The sequence below is a fragment of the Schistocerca gregaria genome, chromosome 3 (assembly GCF_023897955.1).
Source record: "Schistocerca gregaria isolate iqSchGreg1 chromosome 3, iqSchGreg1.2, whole genome shotgun sequence".
NCBI classification, from domain to species: domain Eukaryota; kingdom Metazoa; phylum Arthropoda; class Insecta; order Orthoptera; family Acrididae; genus Schistocerca; species Schistocerca gregaria.
The window spans coordinates 535,245,916-535,270,128 of record NC_064922.1 but is presented as its reverse complement, the minus strand read 5'-3'; the positions used below and the strand labels follow the sequence as shown (position 1 = coordinate 535,270,128).

Below are 24,213 nucleotides of genomic sequence, written 5' to 3'. Positions count from 1 at the left end.
CTTTCATTGAGATTAATTTGAAAAGTCATGTAGAATAACTCCTGGGTATTCTCATTTTGTAAGTGTATATATAAATATGAAAAATACAGTCTTTCTGACCCTCATTTGTTTCTGTTGTTGGACTCTGTAAGTTGTCAAATGATTGAAGGAGTATGGGAGGAAGGGTTGCTGAGAAATAATTATTGGGTTACAAAATATGAGAAGTACACTAATTTCTTGGAATAATGTGGTGGTGAGACGACAGAAGAAAAACAAGCATGGCAAAGTGCTTCAAATATCACTACTGTATCTTGCATCTAGTAAAATATTGCATTTCTTTTAATATCTGGAAAGCAGATTATTGTGTCTGTCCATGATCTAGATGCTTAAATCAATGAAAAGATTAAACTCTAAAATTGTTTATTTTTACATACTTTATCAATATTAACTCACATTCTTGTACTTAAAACTAAGATATTTCTAAAAATTTGTTCAGTAGTTGGCAGCACTCAAGAAAGTGATGTAATCTACATGCTACACTGGTTCTGTTTATGATGTTTATATGTAAGGCACTTTTCAGCTGCTTCTGTTGGCTTCTTGTTAGATTTGCGTTGTGAAGTTAAATGAAAGAAAATTCGCAGTGTGAAAAAGTAAACGATCTCAAAACCATTAATCAGGCTAAATCCCAGCATAAGGCCAAGTATTCCACCCACAGTAGCTGTTGGGAAAAAGAAAACACAGGAACATGAGATCAGTGGTAATTCTTCTTTGTTTAACATAAGCACACTTTAAAATACAAGAGGATAAATTAAATGAGAGACTTGTTGCAAATAATATAATTAAAGATGCAGTGATGAAATTTCCGTACAAACTGTTAAGACTTGCAAAATCTGCAATGTAATGAATATGGTACACAGTGGCAGTTATGTTCATGACAAGTAAGAAATCTGATTTTGGGCCTCTGTCTACTACAAATTTCCACTTGTCATTACAACATTACTCATTATGACAAATAAGGCTCCAACTAAATACTTCTCAAAAAGATTTTTGCTTAACCCTCTCTTGCTTGTGCTATGCGTGTTTTGTACAACTTCCATAACCTTTCCTTCATGTCCAAAGACGTTTTTTTTCCATGTTTAGTGAACTTTTTATTTTATTTAGTTATCATATTTATTTGTTGGTAACCTTTTACCTGTCCCCAGTCATCCTTTTTGTTTATTCATCATGCTTTTCTCAGCATTCAGTGATCTATTTTTCTTTGGTTATCTCTCTTAATTGCTTTGCAATCAACTTTCTTTAGATGGCAATCCAAGTCCATGGTTAGTCTTCTCTCTTTATTCTGCAATAATTTTTTCCTCATTTATCAACGAACTTTCCTTTTTTGGCACCTTTTTTCTGCATTTAGCAACAATCTCCCATTCCTTTTCAGTTGTATTTGCATTTCAATAATATTTTCAGTACATTTAGACTCTTTCTCTTGTTACAATTATACTGTCTATTTACTGAACATCCACATAATTGTGTCAGAGCAGGGTAGAAGATGTTGAATCGAACAAAATTCTCAAGTTAACCATAGGTCAGAAATACACAGTCCTGGAGTGACGGCTTGAAAATAACTATTGAGCATATCTAGTAGTGTGATTTTGCCGAATTAAGCTGCTGCTTTGTTGTGCTTTGATGGATGTGCTTCACTGCACTTGTTGCTATGTGCTGTACTGGGTTGTCATCATCATGAAAATGTACACAAACTAGCTATTTGATAACCAAATTTTTTTAACAGAGCTGTGGGTGTAAGAAGATGGCAAGCTGAACATTTCTCAAACATAAACCTATCAGCAGCCAATACCTCTAGGCCTGTGGATGACTGCTTGAGGGAAAGAGATGTGTTTGACCCAAGAAAGTCAATACAGGATACCAAAGAACAGTGAGGACTCTAGAACTGGATGAAGATGTATCCCACCATTCATCCAGAATCAGAGTAACAATTCACAAAGTCTGTGTTACTCTTTGGCTTGTTTGTAATCAAACAAAGGAAAATGCTTTACATCCTTACTGTGCACAAAGGATCACGCATTTGGAAGTAGACTGTCATCCTAGACGAGCAAATTTTTGTGTCTGAGCATTAAGGCACTGACAGCACCAGTGTCCCAACAATGTGAATTTTTCCTACTTCATCTTGTTTATGTATGAAGTTATTTTTACTAGTGAATCAGTATTTAATGTCAACAACCATCACTGGGGAAGGGGGAGGAGGGTGGGGTATGAAAGTTTCCGTTACATTTTAGAACATGGTTACCTTGATTGGTTTCCATTGAATGTATGGACAAAAACTATCAGTGACAACTTGCTTGGACCTCTCCAATGAAATAGGACACAATAATTTACAATTTCTGCAAATGAAATTGTCCAAGTTGTTGGGAATCATTCCTTTCCACATGCATCCAAGGATGTAATTCCAGTAGGCTGCCGCAATCCCACATTCCACTCTGACAATTGGCCATCAATTGAATTAAGTGTTTGGATGCAGTTTGCCTAGTTTTGACTCTTCAGTTAAAATCATTATCTTTGGATAATTTAATTAGTAACTGCAGTCCTTAAATATAAGCTTGAGCAAGTTAGTTTAAAAGCACACACCTCTGCGCATTTGTCATTGATTGGCTACCGTGCATTTCCAGCCTATGGTTATATCGCAAATTTTGCTTAATTTGATGTCTTCTTCCCTGTATTGACCTTATTATCAGGTTGTCTTGTTGTTAGTTGAATAGAGTGCAGTGCCTCTCAAATTGTGAACAGAACAATGCAACTGAAGTACACTGCTCTCTATATCAACATGCTTCAAAGCACTATATCAGACATGGACAATATATGCTGTGTCACTTTATGGCAACTAGATTTTTCATCAGGGGAATTTCCAACTGAATTGGCTTACACCACATTGGTGTCATCATAATAGGACTCAAAAGATTTAAAACCTGCATTGCATTGGTCACTCATGCTCAACAACTCCAGCTGATGACTACTCTCAACAAATTATTGCTCTTAACTACTATGAGGAGAAGGCAACAAATTTTGTGCTTGGTTTCTGTGTCAAAATTAATGGCATCCAGTCATCTCTATATGATCAAATTGACTTCTAGGTGGCCATTATGAACACCAGAAAAAACATCCAGTGCCATGGTGCTTGAACATATTGAGCAAGGGAACACCTGAAATGGAACCCAGATCATTGACATCAGGTTCTCTTCACAAATGATTGAGTCATTTGTATGATACCTGAAATCATGGAAATGAGGGGAACTAGCTAGGTACCCTCACAACATCTCAGGCATTAAGTCCCAAGAGTTAAACAGAGAGGTGCCCCAGTGATGTTTTAGTTTGACATCATGTATGGATATTGTATTCCAGGAGGCAGAAATCAACCAAATGGAATAGCCTGTGCTATGTTTGAAATGTTTAGTTTGGCATCATGTATGGATATCGTATTCCAGGAGGCAGAAATCAACCAAATGGCATAGCCTGTGCTGTGTTTGAAATGAACCCAGTTGAGTGTGCTTGGGATTAGTTGAAGCTTGTAGTGTGTCATTCCAGAAACCTTCCTTACCTACAGGATGATAAGGGAGAGCTGACACCAAAGGAAAGGGTAGCCTTGAGTATCAGTGTCTCAAGCATGTTCTAGATGGCATGTCAAAAAGGATTCAAGAATGTTACTGTGCACGAGGTAGAACTACACATTATGAATGTTACACAGCAGCAAATTTTTATCTTACAGATGGACAACGATATCTACTTTCAAACAAACTGCCTTCATTTTGGATTTGATTTTGCTTTTATTTCATATAAAGTTATTTTATAGTTTCATAGAAAAATCCAGGATGGAAAGTAACCATATTCTGAGAAGGAAAGTGGCTACTCACCATATAGCAGAGATCCTGAGTTGCAGATAGGCACAACAAAGAGACTCTCACAATTATAGCTTTTGGCCATTAAGATCTTTGTCAACAGTACACACACACATACACACACACACACACACACACGCACAAGCGAGCGATGGCACGCGCGCAAATGCAACTCACACACTTGACTGCAGTCTCAGGCAACTGAAACCACACTGTGAGCAGCAGCACCAGTGCGTGAAGGGAGTGGTGACTAGATGGGAGTAAGAAGGAGGCTGGAGTGAGGAGGGGAAGGTATAGTATTGGGGGGGGGGGGGGTGGCAAGTGAAGTGCTACAGGTTATACTGAATACGGGGGAGAGGTGGAGAGGGGGCAGGGGAAGTAGCAGAAACAGAAAAGGACAGACATGAAAAGACTGGGTATGGTAATAGAAAGACAGCTGTTTAGTGCTGGAATGGGAACAGTAAAGGGGCTGGGTGGGTGAGAACAGTGACTAATGAAGATTAGGCCAGGAGGATTACGGGAATGTAGGATGTAGTGCAGGGAAAGTTCCCACCTGCGCAGTTCAGAGAAGCAGGTATTGGTGGGAAGGATCCATATGGCACAGGCTGTGAAGCAGTCAATGAAATGAAGGATATCGTGTTTGGCAGCGTGTTCAGCAACAAGGTGGTCCTCTTGTTTCTTGGCCGCAGTTAGTTGGTGGCCATTCATGAGGGCAGACAGCTTTTTGCTTGTCATGCCTACATAGGATGCAGCACAGCAGTTGCAGCTTAGCTTGTAGATCACATGACTGGGTTCACAGGTTGCCCTGCCTTTGAAGGGATACTAACCACCAGAAATACCTCCTCTTCAACAGCTGCCACCCGTGGTCGTCGCATCAGCATTGACAAGCAGTCTCTCTAAAAATCTACCGAGGGTCTCACTGATCATAATTATCCTCCCAACCTTTTACAAAAACAAATCTCCCATGGCCTATCTTTCCAATCTCCCACTGCTGCAGCCACAGAGGAGCATTCCCCTTATAACTCAGTACCACCCAGGACTGGAGCAACTGAATTACATTCTCCACCAGGGTTTCAATTACCTCTCGTCATGCCCTGAAATGAAAACTGTCCTGCCCACTATCCTTCCTACCCCTCCCACAGTGGTATTGCACCGTCCACCAAACCTACACAATATACTTACACAACCCCTGCTCCGAATCCCTTACCTCATGGTCATACCACTGTAATAGATCTAGATGCATGACCTGTCCTACACATCCTCCCTTCACTACCTACTACTCCAGCCTGGTCACAACGTTACCTACCCTATCAAAGCCAGGGCTACCTGTGAAACCACTGATGTGGTCTACAAGCTAAGCTGCAAACACTGTGCTGCATTCTATGTAGGCATGACAATCAACAATCTGCTCACATGAACGGCCACCAACAAACTGCGGCCATGAAACAAGTGGACCACCCTGTTGCTGAACACGCAGCCAAACTGTGTGTGTGTGTGTGTGTGTGTGTGTGTGTGTGTGTGTGTGTGTGTGTGTGTGTGCAACTCAATATCTCAACTGTATTGAGAGTGGCAACTTCCCTTTTCATAATATTGTTTTAGTTTCACAGGTGATATTGCTTCATTCTCTGCTCCCACTGAATCAAGCCAATGTATTTTTGCAGATATAAAGCTGATACAATATGTTTTTGAGCAGTTACTGTAATTTTACATCACATAAATAATAATTTGTGGACCCCAATGAGTAAGTCAAATATGTAAACTGATAGCTTAAAATTAGATATAGGGGGAATTAGTGAAGTTTGGTGGCAGGAGAAGCAGGACTTCTGGTCAGGTGAAAATGGCTCTGAGCACTATGAGGCTTAACATCTGAGGTCATCAGTCCCTTGGAACTTAGAACTAATTAAACCTAAGGATATCACACACAAGCCCAAGACAGGAGTCAAACCTGCGACCGTAGCAGTCGCACGGTTCCAGACTGAAGTGCCTAGAACTGCTCGGCCACAACGGCCAGCTCTGGTCAGGTGAATACAGGATTATAAATATGAAATCAAATAGGGGCAATGCAGCATGAGGTTTAATAATGAATAATAAAATAGGAACACAGGTAAGCTGCTGTGAACAGCATAGTGAATGCATTATTGTAGAGAAGATAGACATGAAGCCCACACCCACAGCAGTAGTACAGTTTATATGCCAACTAGCTCTGCAGATAATGAAAAGATTGAAGAAATGTATGATTAGATAAAAGAAATTATTCAGATAGTTAATGGAGATGAAAATTTAATAGTCATAGGGGACTGGAATTGCATTATTGGAAAAGAAAGAGAAGGAAAAATTGTAGGTGAGTATGGACTGGGGAAATTAATGTAAGACGAAGCCACCTGATAAAATTTTGCACAGAGCATAATTTAATCATCACTAATACATGATTTAACAATTATGAAAGAAGGATTTATGTGTGGAAGAGATCTTGGAACCAGATATTTCCAGGAACAGATGTGGACTCTGACCAACTTATTGGCTATGACCTGTGGAATAAAACTGACGAAATTTAAAAAAATGTAGGAAACTAAAGAGATGGGTCCTGGATAAACTGAAAGAACCAGAGGTTGTAGACAGTTTCAGAAAGAGCAATAGGGAACCATTGAGAAGAACAGGGGAAAGGAATACAGTAGAAGAAGAATGGGTAGCTTTGAAAGATGAAATAGTGAAGGCAGCAGAGGATCAAATACATAGAAAGGACTAGCAGAAATCCCTGGATAACACAAGAGATATTGAATTTAACTGATGAAAGGAGAAAATATAAAAATGCAGTAAATGAAACAGGTGAAAGGGAGTATAAATGAGATTGGCAGGAAGTACAAAATGGCTAACCAGGGATGACTAGAGGGCAAATGTAAAGATTTAGCAGCATATTTCACTAGGCGAAGGACAGATACTGCCTACAGGAAAATTAAACAGGTCTTAGAAGAAAAGAGAAGCATCTGCGTGAATATCAAGATGGAGAATGAGTCTTAAGCAAACAATAGAAAACTGAAAGGGGTTGGAGTATGTAGAGAGTCTATACAAGGAACATGTACTTGGAGACAATGTTATAGAAATAGAAGAGGATGTAGATGTAGATGAAGATGAGATGGGGGATACAATATTGCAAGAAGAATCTGACAGAGCACAGAAAGACCTAAGTTGAATCAAGGCCCTAGGAATTAGGCCTCGTTAGAACTACTGATAGACTTGAGAGAGCCAGCCATGACAAAACTCTTCCATCTGGTGTGTAAGATGTATGAGACAGGTGAAATACCATCAGACTTCAAGAAGAATATAATTCCAACTCCAAAAAAAGCAGGTGGCAGTAATGGTGAATATTATTGAACTATCAGTTTAATAAGTCATGGTTGCAACATACTAATACAAATTCTTTGTGGAAGAATGGAGAAACTGGCAGAAGCTGACCTCGGGGAAGACCAGTTTGGATTGTGAGAAATGTAGCAATGCGTGAGGCAATACTGACCCTATGACTTCCCTTAGAAGATAGGTTAAGGAAAGGCAAACCTATGTTTACAGCTTTTGACAATGTTGACTGGAATACTCTCTTTCAAAGTCTAAAGATGGCAGGAGTAAAATACAGGGAGCAAAAGGCTATTTACAACTTCTACAAAAACCAGACGGCAGTTATATGTGTCAAAGTGTATGGTGGGGATGCAGTGGGTGAAAATGGAGTGGGACAAGTTGTAGCTTATCCCTGGTGTTATTCAACCTACACATTTTTCAAGCAATGAAGGAAACAAAAGAAAAATTTGGAGTAGGAATTAAAGTTCATGGAGAAGAAATAAAAACTTTGAGGTTTGTTGATGACATTATAATTCTGTCAGAGACAGATGACATTGTAATTCTTTCAGAGACAGCAAAGAACTCAGAAGAGCAGTTAAACAGAATTGGCAGTGTCTAGAAAGAAGAATGTAAGATTAACATTGAGAAAAGAAAAATTAGGATAATGGAATGTAGTAAAATTAAATCAGGCAATGCTGTAGAAATTAGAATAATAAATGAGACACTTAAAGTAGTAGGTTAGCAGATGAGTTCCACTGTTTAGTCAGCAAAATAACAGATGATGGGCAAAATAGTGAAGATATAAAATGTAGACTGGCAATGGAAAGAAAAACATTTCTAAAGAAGTGAAGTTTGTTAATTCTGAGTACAGATTTAAGTGTTTGGAAGTTCTTCCTGAAAACATTTGTGTGGAGTTAGTCATATATGGAAATGAAACATGGATGATTAACACTTTACATCAGAAGAGAATATAAGCTTTTGAAATGTGGTGCTACAGAAGAATGCTGAAGATCAGCTGGGTACATTATGTAACTAACGTGGAAGTACTGAAGAGAACTGGGGAGCAAAAAAAGTGTGACAGGGGGGGGGGGGGGGGGTGTAAGAATCACAGGTGCACGTGTGTGTGTGTGTGTGTGTGTGTGTGTGTGTGTGTGTGTGTGTGTGTGTGTGTGTGTTAATTTCACACATAAAAATAAACTGAAATCTACAACCAGTGACATATTATTAAACAGTCAAATTTTATTCACATTGATTGGCATTTATCAAGGTTTAATTTCTCATCTTAAAGTACTTTTAGTTTTTGACATGATGAGTTGCTTTTCACCTGAATGACATTATTGTGATGCTATAGTAATGTTTATCATCTGTAAATTAAACCTGACACACATTAATCAGATTACATTCAACCCATACTTAGATTTGTGGCTGATTGTGATGTCAGTTTCATTTTATTTTCTTGTTTTACCTAGGCACAACTAGTTCAAACTCAAAATGCTTGTCTCCAGTGGGCTACAGCTAATTCCTATTAATTTTGCTTTTCCGAGTCTACATTTGTACAGTCTTTGACCTTTCTAGTATTTATTTCAGTATATTTAATTTTTTGTGCCACACAGTAATGTTTTTCACTCTTCATTTAATTAAGTGACAGATTTGCCAACTTACCCACAAAAGCCTGCCATTCAAGGAAGATATCTGTTCGATATTCATTAATTGTAAGATCTATGAAGAATATGTGGATGATACTGTGCCTTTCAGGACTCAAATTTCCACTGTAAAGTAAAAATGCTGGTAAACACTACAGTGAGTCATGGTATATGAAATAATGCAAAAAATTAAATACTAGAAACATCAAAACAGTATAAAAAGAGCTATACTTCTCTGAAAGAGCTTACAGGAGTAAATTTGAAGAAAGCAAACTGTTTGTTGAAATAGCATTGGTTGTGGTCTCAACAGTATAAATGAGACTTGAGCAATCTGGCAAACATTTACATGGTTTATCATTATATTCAATGTCATATTTTATTGTTTTGTCATATTTTCCTCTGTGAATGGCCTGAAGTACCTCTGAAACAAATACAATACAATGAAAATCATTATAAACGTGCAAGCAAGTGAAAACATAATTTTATTGTAGCAGAAATGAAGATAGCACTAAAAATAGTAATTGAAAGTACAAGGCAGAATGACCATAAGTATAGAAAGGACAAAATGCTACTCACTTAGCAATTAAAGTTTGCTAAGTTAGTTTATGGTCAGTCTGTAGCAGTTCTTCTTCTTCTTTTGTGAAAGTTGAGAATGTCTCTCCAGTCAAATGTATTATTGTAGTTTAAAAACAAAGGTTCCAAGACTTACCAAGCGGGAAAGCGCCGGCAGACAGGCACATGAACAAAACACACAAACACACACACAGAATTACGAGCTTTTGCAACTGGCAGTTGCTTCGTCAGGAAAGAGGGAAGGAGAGGGAAAAATGAAAGGATGTGGGTTTTAAGGAAGAGGGTAAGGAGTCATTCCAATCCCGGGAGTGGAAAGACTTCCCGTGTCTGTGTATGTGCGGATGGATATGTGTGTGTGTGCGAGTGTACACCTGTCCTTTTTTCCCCTAAGGGAAGTCTTTCCGCTCCCGGGATTGGAATGACTCCTTACCCTCTCCCTTAAAACCCACATCCTTTCATTTTTCCCTCTCCTTCCCTCTTTCCTGACGAAGCAACTGCCAGTTGCGAAAGCTCGTAATTCTGTGTGTGTGTTTGTGTGTTTTGTTCATGTGCCTGTCTGCCGGCGCTTTCCCGCTTGGTAAGTCTTGGAATCTTTGTTTTTAATATATTTTTCCCATGGGGAAGTTTCTTTCTATTTTATTTACAGTATTATTGTAGTTCATGCACAATGTTTCAGTAATATTTGAAAACATTAAAAGCATACTAAAGTTTACTCAGATAAAATACAGAATCTGTTGAGATGCAATGTAACAACATAATTTTTAAAGTACAAATCACATAGTGCTATAGAATAGAACATGTGTAACTAATGCATCAGTGTCAGCAGTATATGTAAGAATGTAATCTTTGGTGCACCACATGGAAACATGACTGGACTGCTCACATTGTCAATACATAAAAACACACTTGTTAAGTGAGCAGGAATTTGAGATTGTTTGTCACCACTTCTGCTGTGCATGAAAAAGTATTAAGACTGCCAGGTAATTTAGAATACTACAGTAAAATCTAGTTACATGCAGGATTAAATGAGGGTGCTACACCAGTACTGAGAATCTCTCTGATTTTTGTGAAAAATGTTACATCAGTGAGTTATTTGCACACCAAAAAATGTGATGCAAAGACAATAACCATCTACATAAGTTTTATAAAATGTTATAGTATGGGAGACTACAAATAGCAGAGGCTGCAAAGCATCCATTCTAGCTGTGTGCTGTAATCCTGTTCTGCTACCAGGTTGTCAGCCTTGATGCTCACCACAGTTTGGCAATGGCTATTCATTCAGGTGGACAGATGGTTGATAGTCATGTCCACATATAAGATGGTGTGGAAGAAACAGCAGAATTGATATGCGACTGCTTCCATAGGAGACACCCTCTCTGCTGGGATAGAATATGCTTTTAATGATACTGGATTATGGTGTGGGTCATAGAGCAGATTCTGTATCTGGATCTTTCCCTGGCTTGTAACACATGTGGCAAGTGATTGCTCCTTTCCACATTTTTGAGTGTCAGTAATTCAGAGCTGATTCATTCCACACCACGCCATATGTGAGACACATGTCCATCAGTTCCTCATTGCTGCACTCCAGGATAAAGTTAGGGAATTACTGTCTGCTATGTAAAGCATCACTATAATTCTTATATATTTTGTGCATGAGGTGCTCCATGCCTCTTAAGCACTTGGAAAAGAAGAAAATCATCACCATGAAGATGCCTTATTATTTTATTTATTCAGTTACTAGTTTTGATAACATTGTCATCCTATTATTTAAACATCTAAATTCAAAAAGGTTACACACATTCCATAAGTGTCGATATCTAAAAACAATTTTTTTTTTTTTTTAAGTTTCAGGTTATCTACAAATATAGATACTTATGAAATATTTGTACTGCTTTTGAATCAGGATTTTGAGTTAATGTGTCATCTATGATGATGATAAACTAGTTTCTGAATAAATAGTCACTTTGCAGCTTCTCGTCAAGTGTGTCTTCTCTTTTCATCTATTTGTATTTTTATGTACTGGTCATTTGAGTGCCTGTAATTGACTACTTATTCCTCTTCAAAAACTCCTCAATGTACAGAAAGAGTTGCTAAGGAAGTACAACTTTATTCTACATTAAGTGAACACACTTCTGCTGTCTGTCAGACATTTTAGTTTCATGGACAATGAATTTTATGATAGTGTATTTCACTGCTTCCTGTGTTGAAGTTAGATTTATTAGAAGGAAGTGCAGATGCTTTTCAGTTCTGTGATTGATTTACGGAATGTCTCTATTAATCTGAAGTTGCAATGGCTTAGAGACAACAAATGTCACCAGTGGATAAATGTACAGTGAATCTGTGGTTAATATTCCTAATTGTTTAGACAGATTTCTGCATGAAGTACATGTGTAAATGTTGCACTTAATTCTAATTACCTTATTTTGTGCAGTGAATACTTTCTGCTTAAATTTGGAGTCACCCTGTAATCTATATTACTTATTGACTAATGGTTCATGGTCCCAGTTGTAGGTTGCCTATCCAATGTCTTCCAGAGGCAACAAAAAATTGCATTTTCAATATTTCATATAATTTTTTACCTAATTTAAAATGCTATCATAATATACTCATCAAGATGTATAGTTTTAATAAAGATTTAACACAGTAAGACAAATATTACATTTAGAAACTGTGTATAAGTCTTGAGGCAGTGTGTGAGGCAGTGTACTCTGACTAAATTCATCCTATATGAGAAGTGAAGCATTTAGTGTCTTCCCACAAACTTTAAACATAATTTCAAATCTTAATGAACTTTACTCTCACATATATGCTTAATGTCAAATATTTAATACATCAACTCATTAGTAAAGTAATCAGGTGTCTGAAACTTTCTTACATGGGAGAAACAGCTATGTACAGATATCAGTGAATAAAAATGGGCAAAATTTATTGATGTAATCAGTTCTGTATTACCAAAGCTGGCAATTTTTCTTATGGGAAATATAGCTGAATCTACACACTTTAGTTGGGCTATTACATGCTGTACCAGTTCAAGTTTTCATTGTTATGTACACTTAGGAACTTAAAATTTTCTACCCTGCTTATTATTTTTTGTTGGTACTCTAAAATGATAAGTACAATATTTCTAGTAGAACAAAACTGACTGAGCTAAATTTTTCAATGTTCAAATCTATTCAACCTGTAAAAAAATTAATAACTTGGTGACATTTTCATATAAATACTTTTTACAAAACATCTGCAAGAGCATGAACAAGAGGTGCCAAGGAACATAGATAATTAACAACTTAATGATATCTAAGAGTAAAGAGCATCTAGGGATATACATTGACTTGCAGCACATAATAAAATATTGGCTTTTTTTCTGCTCTTTACCATATTCCCATCTGCTGCCAAATACTAATGGTACTTTCTCCTGAAATGGCCACAGAATCCAGTTCATATGATGATTGATGGAGGAGTAGGTAAGTCTGCAAAGTCTGTTGTGAAATCATCAGGCATCTTGTCCAGTTAGTTGTTGATATGTCAGTGGTGCAGAAAACTGGTTTAATGTGGCAATGGAAATCTGGTGTGGGTAGCATTAATGTAAACCTTAAATGCCTCATCTTTCCACTAAAAACTGGAGTCCATCATATCGTGACTGTAGGGGCTCATGCCTGACAGAGACCAGTTTGCATGTCCAAACAACAGAAAAAATGAATGGGTGGTGCTCCCTTTGTGCAAACTGGCTTAAGTTGGCGAAAGGTATGAATGTAACTATTCAACAAAGTTTTACAACTTAATAAAGTGAACAGGCTTAATGTTGAAGAATTAATCAGGTACCTGAATTGGTTGGCAATAGCCCAGTTCTACTGTTGTAGTGTTATAAATCATCTTGGTGGTAGTGCAAAGACCCACTAGGACAATAGATTGTGTCTCTGTCCAGCTCTGTGATTTGAGACATCTTAAAGACATTTTTAATTGGCTGTATAAATGCTCAACCAAGCTGTTTGTTGCTATGTGATAAGCTTCAGTCAGAATATGCTACATGTCTAACAAAATAAAGTGATATCAATAAAAGTGACTTAGATTGAATGACTTATTTGGTAATACAAAGACATGTTCAAATCCTTGGTGGGTGGGACATATATGCCAAGAGGTTCAACATCATGGCAGGTGATCTTACTATCTTGAGAGATTATGCACAGTTGCACAAAATCATTATATTCTCCATCCATATTTGGTAACACAAAATCTTGCTTAACAAGCGTTGGTACAGTCAGGACTCTGAGATAGGATGACTCAAGGACCAACAAGATTACTTGTTGGCAAAAATTCACTATCACAAAGGTGATGCACTTGATGTGGAAACATTGCAAAACTATTTTATGTTAAATGGGATTGTTGGACACAATAAAGCTGCAAAATGGATGAGTTTGCAAGGGAGTCTTGTTGTTATGTTATGCTGAAGCAAAGTGAGCAAGTCCTGTCATATTTGTTTGGAATTGTGTTTATTCAGAAAAGTGTGTCTGCCAACATCCCAGTCCTCTGTCAAAATGGATAATATGAGTCACAAATGATGCTATGTAATCGATGTGTAACACTTGTTGTGCCAACATCTTGTATATCCTCTGACACAAAGCATAGATAAAGCCTACTTATAATGTTTCAAGAACCAGCTTTAAATAATGACTCTAGGAATATACTGTAGCCCTTTATATATTGTTTCAATGGGGATCATGAATACAAGAGTAGATTAATTACAGCATGCATGGAGGCATTTAAACAGTCATTCTTCCTGTGTTCCATATGTGAATGGAACAGGAAGAAACCCTAAAAACTGCTACAATGGGACATACCCTGTGCCATGCATATCATAGTGATTTGGAGAGTATAGATGTAGATGTGAATAGATTAACAGCTTGTGATCAATGTAAATTGTTGGCCTTCAAGCTTATATCAGAATTTCTTTATGAAAGCAAAAGCCACATATGACTTGCAGTCGTATTTTGACCATCTCTGCAATGAAGGAGACAGTTTTTGGTGAAAGAGTGCCAAGGGATGACATTGTTGCTTTGCCTGTTGCTGGGGTGCACCACTTGTTGCAGTTGTAGATGTGTCAACCATCAAAGCAAATGGCACTTGCAGAACGGCGTATGCTAAAACTACAACCTCTGTGATAGCACTTGTTAAAGATGTTTTCCTGCTTCACTATGTCATTACAACTTATTTCCTGATTTCAATGAAACCTGTAAGAAGTTATTCAGTGGAGTAACACACAAAGTGAGTGTTCGCACATGAAGTAGTAGTTAGCAAGTAGCAAGGCTGAAAAATCATCACAACTCATGAACTGTTGTAGGCTGTGAGTACTTGGTAATCGCTTCCATTCTGTCTTTTGGCAGCAAAATTCCTTATATGTTGATGATGTAACACAGGAATTGAACTTCTTGTGCTACAAATATGCAATTTAATCAGTTGATGACTTATCAGTGTGAATGAAGGTGTTTCAAGACTTGTTGTAACTGACACTGGTGCTCAGTGTCATAGCTGGACATCATAATAAATATCAATAAAGATGTAGCGGAAGGCAAAATCATGCTTGATTTCATCCCTAAAGCACTGGAATGTCTATGTAACATTGTGTAATCCAGAAAGCCCCCTAGTGAATTCAAATAAGCTGAATAGATTACAGACAGTGGTCATAGGTACCTCTTCATGGGCAAAGGGAATCTGGTGGAAAGCAAGTTTGCGTTCTGTTGTTGACATGGCACATTTGCTAAGGAAAGTTAGTGAGAATTCTTCAACAAGTAGAACTTAGTACTGACCAGTAATTGTTCTTGTACTTGAATTAAACTGACAGTTGTTATGAACAGGTTGCCATTTATTGATTTTTTTTGGAATGACATGGAAGGGCAAGGCCCAGCTGCAGTGAGAGTTGATGAGTGAGCATAAAATGTGGTTGGGTATGAAGTGGCAGACCTAGGATTGTTAAAATGTAGTACATTGTCAAATTCTGTGCAGGCCCTAGAGTGGGCAGCTGCTGAGAGGTCTCCTGGAAGTGTCAAAGGAATTCCAGATATAGAGAATCACCAATGATTACACACACAGCTGTATTTCTATAGTGCATAAATAACCATAGCTACTCACTTCTGGTTTTATCAAGAAAGTGATGGTGGGTAAGGTCTAAAGCAGTTTGTAAAAACATAGAAAATCTGCTTCAAGAATGGGGTATAGGACATCTGACACTATGAGCTGCCACACAAGCTCATTGCAAAAGCAGTGGTTCAGTGAGAATGCGACACAGCCATTTGTCTTGATTGTGAACACCTTGGCAACATAAAAACAGTTGAGAAGTTGGATACATCAATACACTGGCACCTGTGTTCGCTAGAAACTGCAATTTTGTATGATGTTCATTGACAAACAGTTGACAGCTGCTGTCTGAGAAGCTAGTTGCTATTATTATCAGTTACCAGACATGATTCCCATCTCACATTGGAGCAGGAATCATCAAGCTTCTGAGATAAATTGCCTATGGTACCCATACATTGTTTCAGTTGAAGACGAATACTGGTGTATTGTCAGTGAGCATCAGCACTGTGGTGGACAGCTGCAAAGTCATGCTTGAAAAGCAGCGACCTATTTGATTTGAGATGCTCATCAGTTTATGCTTTTAATGTGCCCAGGGCACCGTCTGATTAGGGAAAGACAACTGCAGCACATGGAGACAGAGGCATTTGGTGCTATTCTCCACCATTTGTGCAATGGCATCAGGATTGTCAATGTCTGTGGTGAATACTTTTGTGTATTAGGTTATAAGTGCAACAGCCAGTGGTTTAAGAGAATGGCTTTATCAACAGTATTGTCCACCAGGGTCTAAAGGCAATGCAGCAGTTGGAAAGGATTGTAATTAATCTAACTCATCTATGTGGACTATATTTTCTACTCATTTGGCTTTGAACTGGACAAGTGTTTCATTAGTGCATATTTAATGGCAATGTGTATGTATGAGGCTCAGGTATCTTGGACTTCAGTGGCATGTCCTTGTTTAGAACAGCAACAACATAACTATACTTGGCTATGTCAGAAGTTATTTTACTGTCTGTCCCTTCCCAACAATATGTGGCTTTAGGCTTATTGTAAATGTCACTAAAGTCGATATTTTCAAGTGTTGTCTAAAATCCTCCTCTGTTTCATCATTAATCACATAACACTTCTCCACCCCCAGGTCACCACTTTTTGGCGGGTTTGTGATTGGCTACCACAGAGCCCCAGCCACTGCAGCATTTTTTCCCTTCCATCCTGCATGTCTATCCTATTGCTATTCTTTCTCCCCTCCCTTGGGGAACATGTCTGGGGTGTTATTGGGAATGTTCTGCATTATCTGTCGCTGACATAAGAACAGTCTCTCCATTGTTTTTTGCTCCCTTTTCCTTTTTTTCTTTCCCTTTGCCTCTCATTTCCCTGCTTTGGCATTTGAGGTTCCTCTTTTTCTTGTTCCTCCCTGTGCGCTCCTGAAGGTCGGCCCATGCATCTAACGCATGGTGAATGGGTAACGCATAACTCCCAGCCCTGGGTCGACAGGTAGGATTTGCACATACCACCTGGTACAGGCCAGGCCCAGGGAAGGGTGATTGCCTGAGCTGCAACCTTCCAAAATTGCTGATTGGTTACTCTGTCAGGTGTTCAGGATGTGTGAACAATCACCTAAGTCAGGTGTGCCACCTTGTGAAAGGGGCCCCCAGTTGGAAGGAGTGTGCCATCTGAGACACTGGCAATCATGGAGGATTTTCTTGCAATGAATCAATCATCTTCACAGTGTCTACAAAACATAAACACAATGAGGCTAATGATTCAAAGACCCTTCCCACTGCACCACGGTTCCTCCTGGTATCACGTACTGGAGACGGTCAGCCCTTCATCAAGGTAAAGTTTGTTTATTATTCAGAAAGATGTTGATGCAATTCATCCTGCTCTCATTTACCAAATGGCACTTTGCCTTTGGAGAATACTTTTGATTCTCATGCACAACAACTGCTTGCCCCCCTCACTTCTCCATGGCTACCCTGTTTGTGTCAAGGACCATAGAACTTCGAATTCTTCCCATGGTCTTATTTACACTTGGCCTCTCAATGGTCTAACTGAGGCCAAAATCCAATCTTACCTCTCTGATCAGGGTGTCATTGCCATCTGTCGTGTAATGAAAAAGGTAGATTCCTCCTCAGTGCCTGAGTTGTGGTAAAAATTGCTGTTTTGAAGAGTGTGCCGCAGCACATTGTGTGAACCAGTCACCCTCCGTTCCTGGCGGTGGCACCGCTGTTGCAATCACAGCCTTGGTGTCTCCCTCTGGAGGGAAAGGGGAAAGGTTGCCTGTTCACGTGCATTTAAGGGGTGCTATGAGCTCGGTGGTTGGCCACTCGGAGTGAGTCTGGGTCAGTCTTGCATCACCAGTTGCTGGTCTACCTCTCGTTCGCATTTGAGTGGCAGTTAGTGTCTGTCTGTCGTTGGAGTGCTAGTATGTCTGTCATTTGGATCAAACTTTAAAGCCAACAAATGAGAGTCTTGCCACTCTGCTAGTTACAGTACACAGCTAGTGGTCACCCGGTCAGGGCTGAGTTCCTGCATCTGAGTCTGTGCGTTAGGCCGCCAGTCTACTCGAGTTGCTCGGGCAATGGTCATTGGCGGTTGGATTGATTGGTTGGTCGGTGGCGCACTGAGACACAAGATGACTTGTCCGCCTTGAGCATCGACGCATGTGTGGTTGCCACATGAATGCAGTGGGCCGCACTGTATAGGGAGGGGTAGTGGCTTTGCGGACGATACGAGAGCAACAGGAGTCAACCCTTGACATCGGGTTGGCCAGTGCGAGCTGCGATGCTGTGAGATGGGAGATTGGCGTGCATTCCTGCGTCTGTTGAAATGGCTAGCAACGGATGGTTCACGAGAGCATTGCGGGTGCTGTGCCAGGTCTTCACCAGACATCGCAGTTTATTAGAAGTTAAGTGATTCATGATATGTTGTTTCATTTACTTGTTAAATTCTACTTGTTTCTTGGTCAGTCTCTCATCCCCAGCTTGCTCGTCTTGTCTCCTGTCAGCATTTGTTAGGCAGTTAGTGTCTGTATGTCTGTCTGTTGGTCTGCCATATGTTAATAGCTGCCTCTGTCATGTTTGTTGGGTTCGGTGTTAACGAATTTATTCCTTGAAGTGTAACGGCTGAATTCCTGAAATATGTTTTTATCTTGCCTATCATCTTGAGAGGCAGTATACGTGTAATGCAGAGCATGTTTGTATATTTTATGTAAGACTGCATTTCATTGGTTTTTATTTAAATGGTTATTTTAGTATATAAAGTTGCCACCCTTCCACGGTAAGAGTTTTTTTTTAATCATGTTGCACCTTCAGTGGCAAGTTAATTTTTCTAATGTTAGTGTTTTGTACCATTTACATCCAACCCTCCTATGGGGTGCATAGTTTGTGTGCTTGTGTGAGCTGTTAAATTTTTTAGTTTAAAGTAATCTGGTGTGTTGCAGATTTGCACCAGTGTAGTCTTTCAGAGGTTGTTGTTGAGCGGTCGTGACTACGGCCATGTCAAAAGGGAGCGGCATGGTTCTCAGCCCAAAAGCTTATACTGTCAAAATTTGTTCTTTCTGCCTCTGAATAAATTGTAACTTGATAATTAGAGGGTGCTTTCTGATTATAATTTTAAATCTGTTTTTAAAAAAGAAGGGGGCGGGGGATGTTTGGAATAAAATTTTCATTTGTTGAAAAGAATTTAACTTGTTTTCATCGGTTACGCACTGCCAACTACTTCCATGCTCACATAATGTGATTAAATGTGTTAATGTTCTTGTTGAATCACTAGTAAATAAAGTAAATTCTTAAGAAAAGGTTTTGAAAGTAAATTCATGGTTCAATACCCAATCACACTCTTTTTCTTACATTTGATAGAGTGGTGCTTCTGTCTAAGATCAAAGCATGCTATGAAATTGTCACAGTCCGGCCATACATTCCAAACCAGTGTCATCGTTTCAACCACACTATAACATCTTGTCGACACCCTGTCAAATGTGTCACCTGTGGTACGGATGCGTACGAGGGTGATTGTCCACCTCCTCCTCCCCACTGTATCAACTGCAATGGCAGCCATGCTGCCTTCTTTCAGGATTGTTCCATGTATCTTGATGAGCAGACTGTCCAAGAGATCTGGGTAAATGAAAAAGTACCTTACCCAGTCGTTCGCAAGTTATTGGCTAGTGGCAAACCCTGCATTCTCCTGTGTTGCACTTATAGTTCTGTTCTTGTTACCCCTCACTCCATGAAGGATATGGGCACATAGACAGGATACCTCCAGTTCAGCACTGAGGTGATGAAATTGCCAGTGTCTAGGTAGCAACGCCATCCCCCAGTCCAGCTGTGCAGCAAGCCATCAACTCTTGCCTCAAGGGGCAAAGCCACGAGCTAAACAACCAGTAGGCCAGAAAGGACAGAAGGTGTACTCCTGTGAAGACTTCCTATGGCCTCAGACTGGCTGGCCTCCATGTAGCTGGTGTGCACCACCAACCATTTTTCAGTGTTGGACTCCACTTATCAACTGCACAAGCAAGCCGGTGCTTCTGTGGACCCCATGGAACAGGATCTCCCAACTTCTGTGCCCTGTAGTAGCGACTCTTCACAGGCTGTCACTCGGTAGTGGCGAAGGTGACTCACCTACATTTCTTCCTCATAGTGACTCTCCTCCAATGGAACATTCACGGCCTTTGGTCCCACAAAGAAGATGTACTGCTGCTTGTAGCACTGCAGCATCCCCTTGTACTCTTCCTTCAGGAAACAAAATTGTACCCTCACGACCACTTTGAGCTTTCACATTTCTCACCAGTTCATTTTGACCTTTCTCCATGAGGTTGGCATTCCATCTCATGGAGGTGTCATGCTGCTCATAAGGGATGACATTCATAGTTAACCCATCTCCCTGACTGTCCATCTTCAAGCTTTTACAGTTCGCCTTCTCCTTGCCCACCTGTCTTTTTCCCTCTGTACCAATTATGTCCCTCAATTATTCGATGTCACCAGGGCAGACTTCCTTCGGCTGGCCGAAGTGGCCGTGCAGTTCTAGGCGCTGCAGTCTGGAGCCGTGAGACCGCTACGTTCACAGGTTCAAATCCTGACTCCGGCATGGATGTGTGTGGTGTTCTTAGGTTAGTTAGGTTTAACTAGTTCTAAGTTCTAGGGGACTAATGACCTCTGAAGTTGAGTCCCATAGTGCTCACAGCCATTTGAACCATTTGAACTTCCTTCAGCGTATTGGGCAGCTACCTCCCCCATTCTTGTTACTCAGTGACTTTAATGTGCATCATCCTCTTTGGGGTTCTCTCAGGACCTGTGAGAGAGGTGCCTTCTTTGCTGACCTTCTTAACCAACTTAACCTCTTCTGAAATAACTTTGGTGCATTCACTTTCCTTTCTGACCCCTCACACACCTATTCCCATTTGGAGCTATCCTTCTGCACTGTCCCGCTTGCTCATCATCTTGAGTGGTCCATTCTTTCTGACATCTACTCGAGTGACCATTTCCTGTGTGCTATCCATTTGCTGACTCCTACCCCATCTGCGTGCGCACCCAAAAGGCAGCTTACTAAGGCTGGCTGGCAGCTTTACACCTCCCTGGTGACCTTTAAAGAACAAGATTTCCCCAGTTGTGATGACCAGTTGGAATATCTCACAAATGTTATCCTTACTACTCCAGAACATTCCATTCCTCACACTTCCTCTTTACCACATTGTGTCTCAATCCCTGGACTGAGGCATACCGCGATACAATTCGCGCACAGAGATGTGCTCTCTGTGCTTTTAACCATTGTCTTACGATGGCAAACTGTGTCCATTATAAACAGATGCAAAGTGTCATCGCATTCTTCAGGATAGCAAAAGAACTAGACGGATTTCATTCACCAGTTCTTTCAACAGTTCCACCCCTTCCTCTGTCCCATGGGGCAACTTCTGATGGCTCTCTGGAACCAAGATCCATTCGCCAATTTGTGGCCTGACAGTAGCACATGATGTTATCATGGACCCTACTGCTATCTCCAACACCTTGGGCTGCCATTTTGTGTACATTTCGAGCTCTTCCCACTATCACCTTACCTTCCCCCATGGGAAATGAGTGGAGGCGGCTCAGGCGATATCCTTCTCTTCTCCGAATTGTATTACAAGCCACCTTTACTATGAGGGAGCTAGATCATGCTCTCAGTTCATCCTGACCCTCCACCCCAGAGCCAGATGCTGTCCACATTCAGATGTTGCAGCACCTCTTAACATGTACAACCACATCTGGGCAGAGGGCACATTTCCTGGAGATTGGCATGAAGTCGTCATCATACCCATACCTAAGATTGGTACAGACAAAAACCTTCCTTCTAGCTACCACCCCACCTCCCTTACCAGCTGTGTTTGCAAGGTGAATAGAATGTATGATTCTTGTCTGGCTGATATGGTGGCTTGAGTCTCACAATTTAGTGACAAATGCACAATATGGGTTTTGAGCATGGCATTCTACAGTTGACCATCTCATTACTATGTCCACTCATGAATGGTTTTTTGAAGAAATCACAGACTGTGGCAATGTTTTTCGATATGGAGATGGCCTACAACACTTGCTGGAGAATTGGCATCCTCTGTACTCTTTACATGTGGGGCTTCTGTGGCTGCCCGCCCCATTTTCTTGAGGAATTTTTAAAAGTCCGAGTTTTCAAGGGGCTTGTGGGATTCTGCCTTAGCGGACACCTTTAGCCAGGAAAACGGTGTGCCTCAGGGTTCCATACTGAGCGTCATCCTCTTTGCTATTCCCATTAACACTATAATAGCCTGTCTCCCGCCGGGCATCTCCAGTTCCCTTTTAGTTGACTATTTTGCCATCTATTGCATTTCGCTTTTCTCCATGGACCTGTCTCACTGAGCGGCATCTTCAGCAATGTCTTGATATTCTTTACTCCTGGAGCATCAACAATGACTTTCGTTTTTCCACTGACAAAACTGTCTGTATGAATTTCTGATGGTGCAAATGGTTTCTCCCACCATTGTTACACCTTTGGCCTGTTCTCTTCTGTTCATTACCCTTCTGTTCATTGAAACTACAAAATTCCTGGGACTCATGCTCAATTGGAAACTCTCTTTGTCCTCCCATGTGTCTTACCTGGCAGCCCGCTGTATGTGGTTGCTCACTGTCCTACATGTCCTCAACGATACATCCTGGGGTGCCGATTGAACCACCGTCCTCCATTTGTATTGGTCCCTTGTCCATTGGAAACTCTACTATGGGTGCTTCATTTATGCATCTGCACGTCCATCCCTCTTATGCTGTCTCAACACCATCCACCATCGAGGCATCCATTTTGCCACTGGCGCCTTTTACTCTAGCCTGGTTGAGAGTCTGTATGCTGAAGCTGCTGATCTACCAATGTCCTGCTGCTGTGACTTTCTCCTTAGTAGGTATGCAGGTATGCATGCCATTTGTCTGTGATGTGTGGCCACCCATCCTATGCCTCCTTCTTTGATGATTCCTTTGTTCACCAGTATGGGGCACATCACTTCTTCTCTGTTACCTCCTGGAGTCCTCTTTCGTCACTTGCTATGGTGGCTTAACTTCACACTACCTGCAACTTTTCTGGTGGGTGTGAACTCTTCATCACCTTGGCTTTGTGAAGTGGCCCATGTTAACCTTGGCCTTCATTCACTTCCTAAGGACACTACTCTCGCCTCACTCTATCGCCTTTAGTTTCATGACCTTCAAATGGAACTTTGCGATAGTACCTTTCTATACACTGATGACTCTTGGACTGACTGTTGGGTCAGGTGTGCCTTCATCATTGACACCTGTGTCTGACGATATCAACTTCTGGCACGCTGCTCAATGTTTACAGCTGAGCTCTTTGCCCTGTATCAGGCCATGGAGTACATCTGACAACACAGCCTTTTCAATTGTGTCCTCTGCTCAGACTCACTCAGCACCCTTCAAAGTCTATGTGTGCTGTACACCACTCATCGCTTAGTGCAGTGGGTCCAGGAAAACTGTCACTTGCTCACTCTTGGTGGAGGCAGTGTGATGTTTCTGTGAGTTCCTGGTCAAGTCGGTCTGCCAGGAAACGAGGTTGCTGACGCCGCTCCCAAGGCTGCAGTCCTTGTACCTCAGCCCACTAGCTCCTATATTCCCTCCAACAATCTCTGTCAGGAGGTGATGTCCCTTTGGCATCGCCAATGGTCCTCCCTTCATGGGAATAAGCTCTGGCTTATTAAGCCTCTCAGAGAGGCTTGGATGACCTCCTCCCAGCCCTCCTGCTGGGAGGAGGTCATTTTAACCAGGCTGCATATTGGGCACTGCCTTTTCAGCCATCGTCATTTGATAAGTGGCGCTACCCCAGCACTTTGTACACAGTGCGCCCAAGTTGTAACTGTCTGCCACTTCCTGCCGGAATACCCTTTTTTTAACCATTTATGCTCCTGCTTCGGTTTGCCGCCTGAGTTATTGACCGTTTTAGCAAATGACATGCACGCTGTCGATCATGTTTTACTTTTTATCCACCAAAGCAATATGGCAAAGGCCATTTAATTTTTAGTTTTTGGACCTCCGTTTCTGTATGGTGTCTTTTTTAGCCCGTTCTCCACATGCCTGTTTTTTGCTGTCTTCTCTTATGTCAATTGGCACTGATGTACAGTCGTTTTTGAACTCCTCTGTCTTCATGTTCCATAGTTTTGACTTGGGTGCATATGACCCCAGTTGTTTTTTGCATCCTAAAACAAAACAAAACAAAACAAAACC

At 40.6% G+C, this 24,213-nt stretch overlaps 1 protein-coding gene across 1 annotated transcript in view; it reads right to left on the bottom strand.

The window, feature by feature from the left end:
* Window positions 1–382: 382 nt before the first annotated feature.
* LOC126356137 (sodium channel protein Nach-like) overlaps window positions 383–24,213 on the bottom strand; it is a 136,398-nt gene continuing 112,567 nt past the window's right edge. Inside the window, exons 9-11 of the mRNA XM_050006846.1 lie at window positions 9,101–9,272; window positions 8,871–8,977; window positions 383–697 (exon numbers count right to left, since the gene is read on the bottom strand). Of these exons, the coding sequence (XP_049862803.1) occupies window positions 507–697; window positions 8,871–8,977; window positions 9,101–9,272 (470 nt within the window). The 3' untranslated portion in view covers window positions 383–506. The remainder of the gene's footprint in view (window positions 698–8,870; window positions 8,978–9,100; window positions 9,273–24,213) is intronic.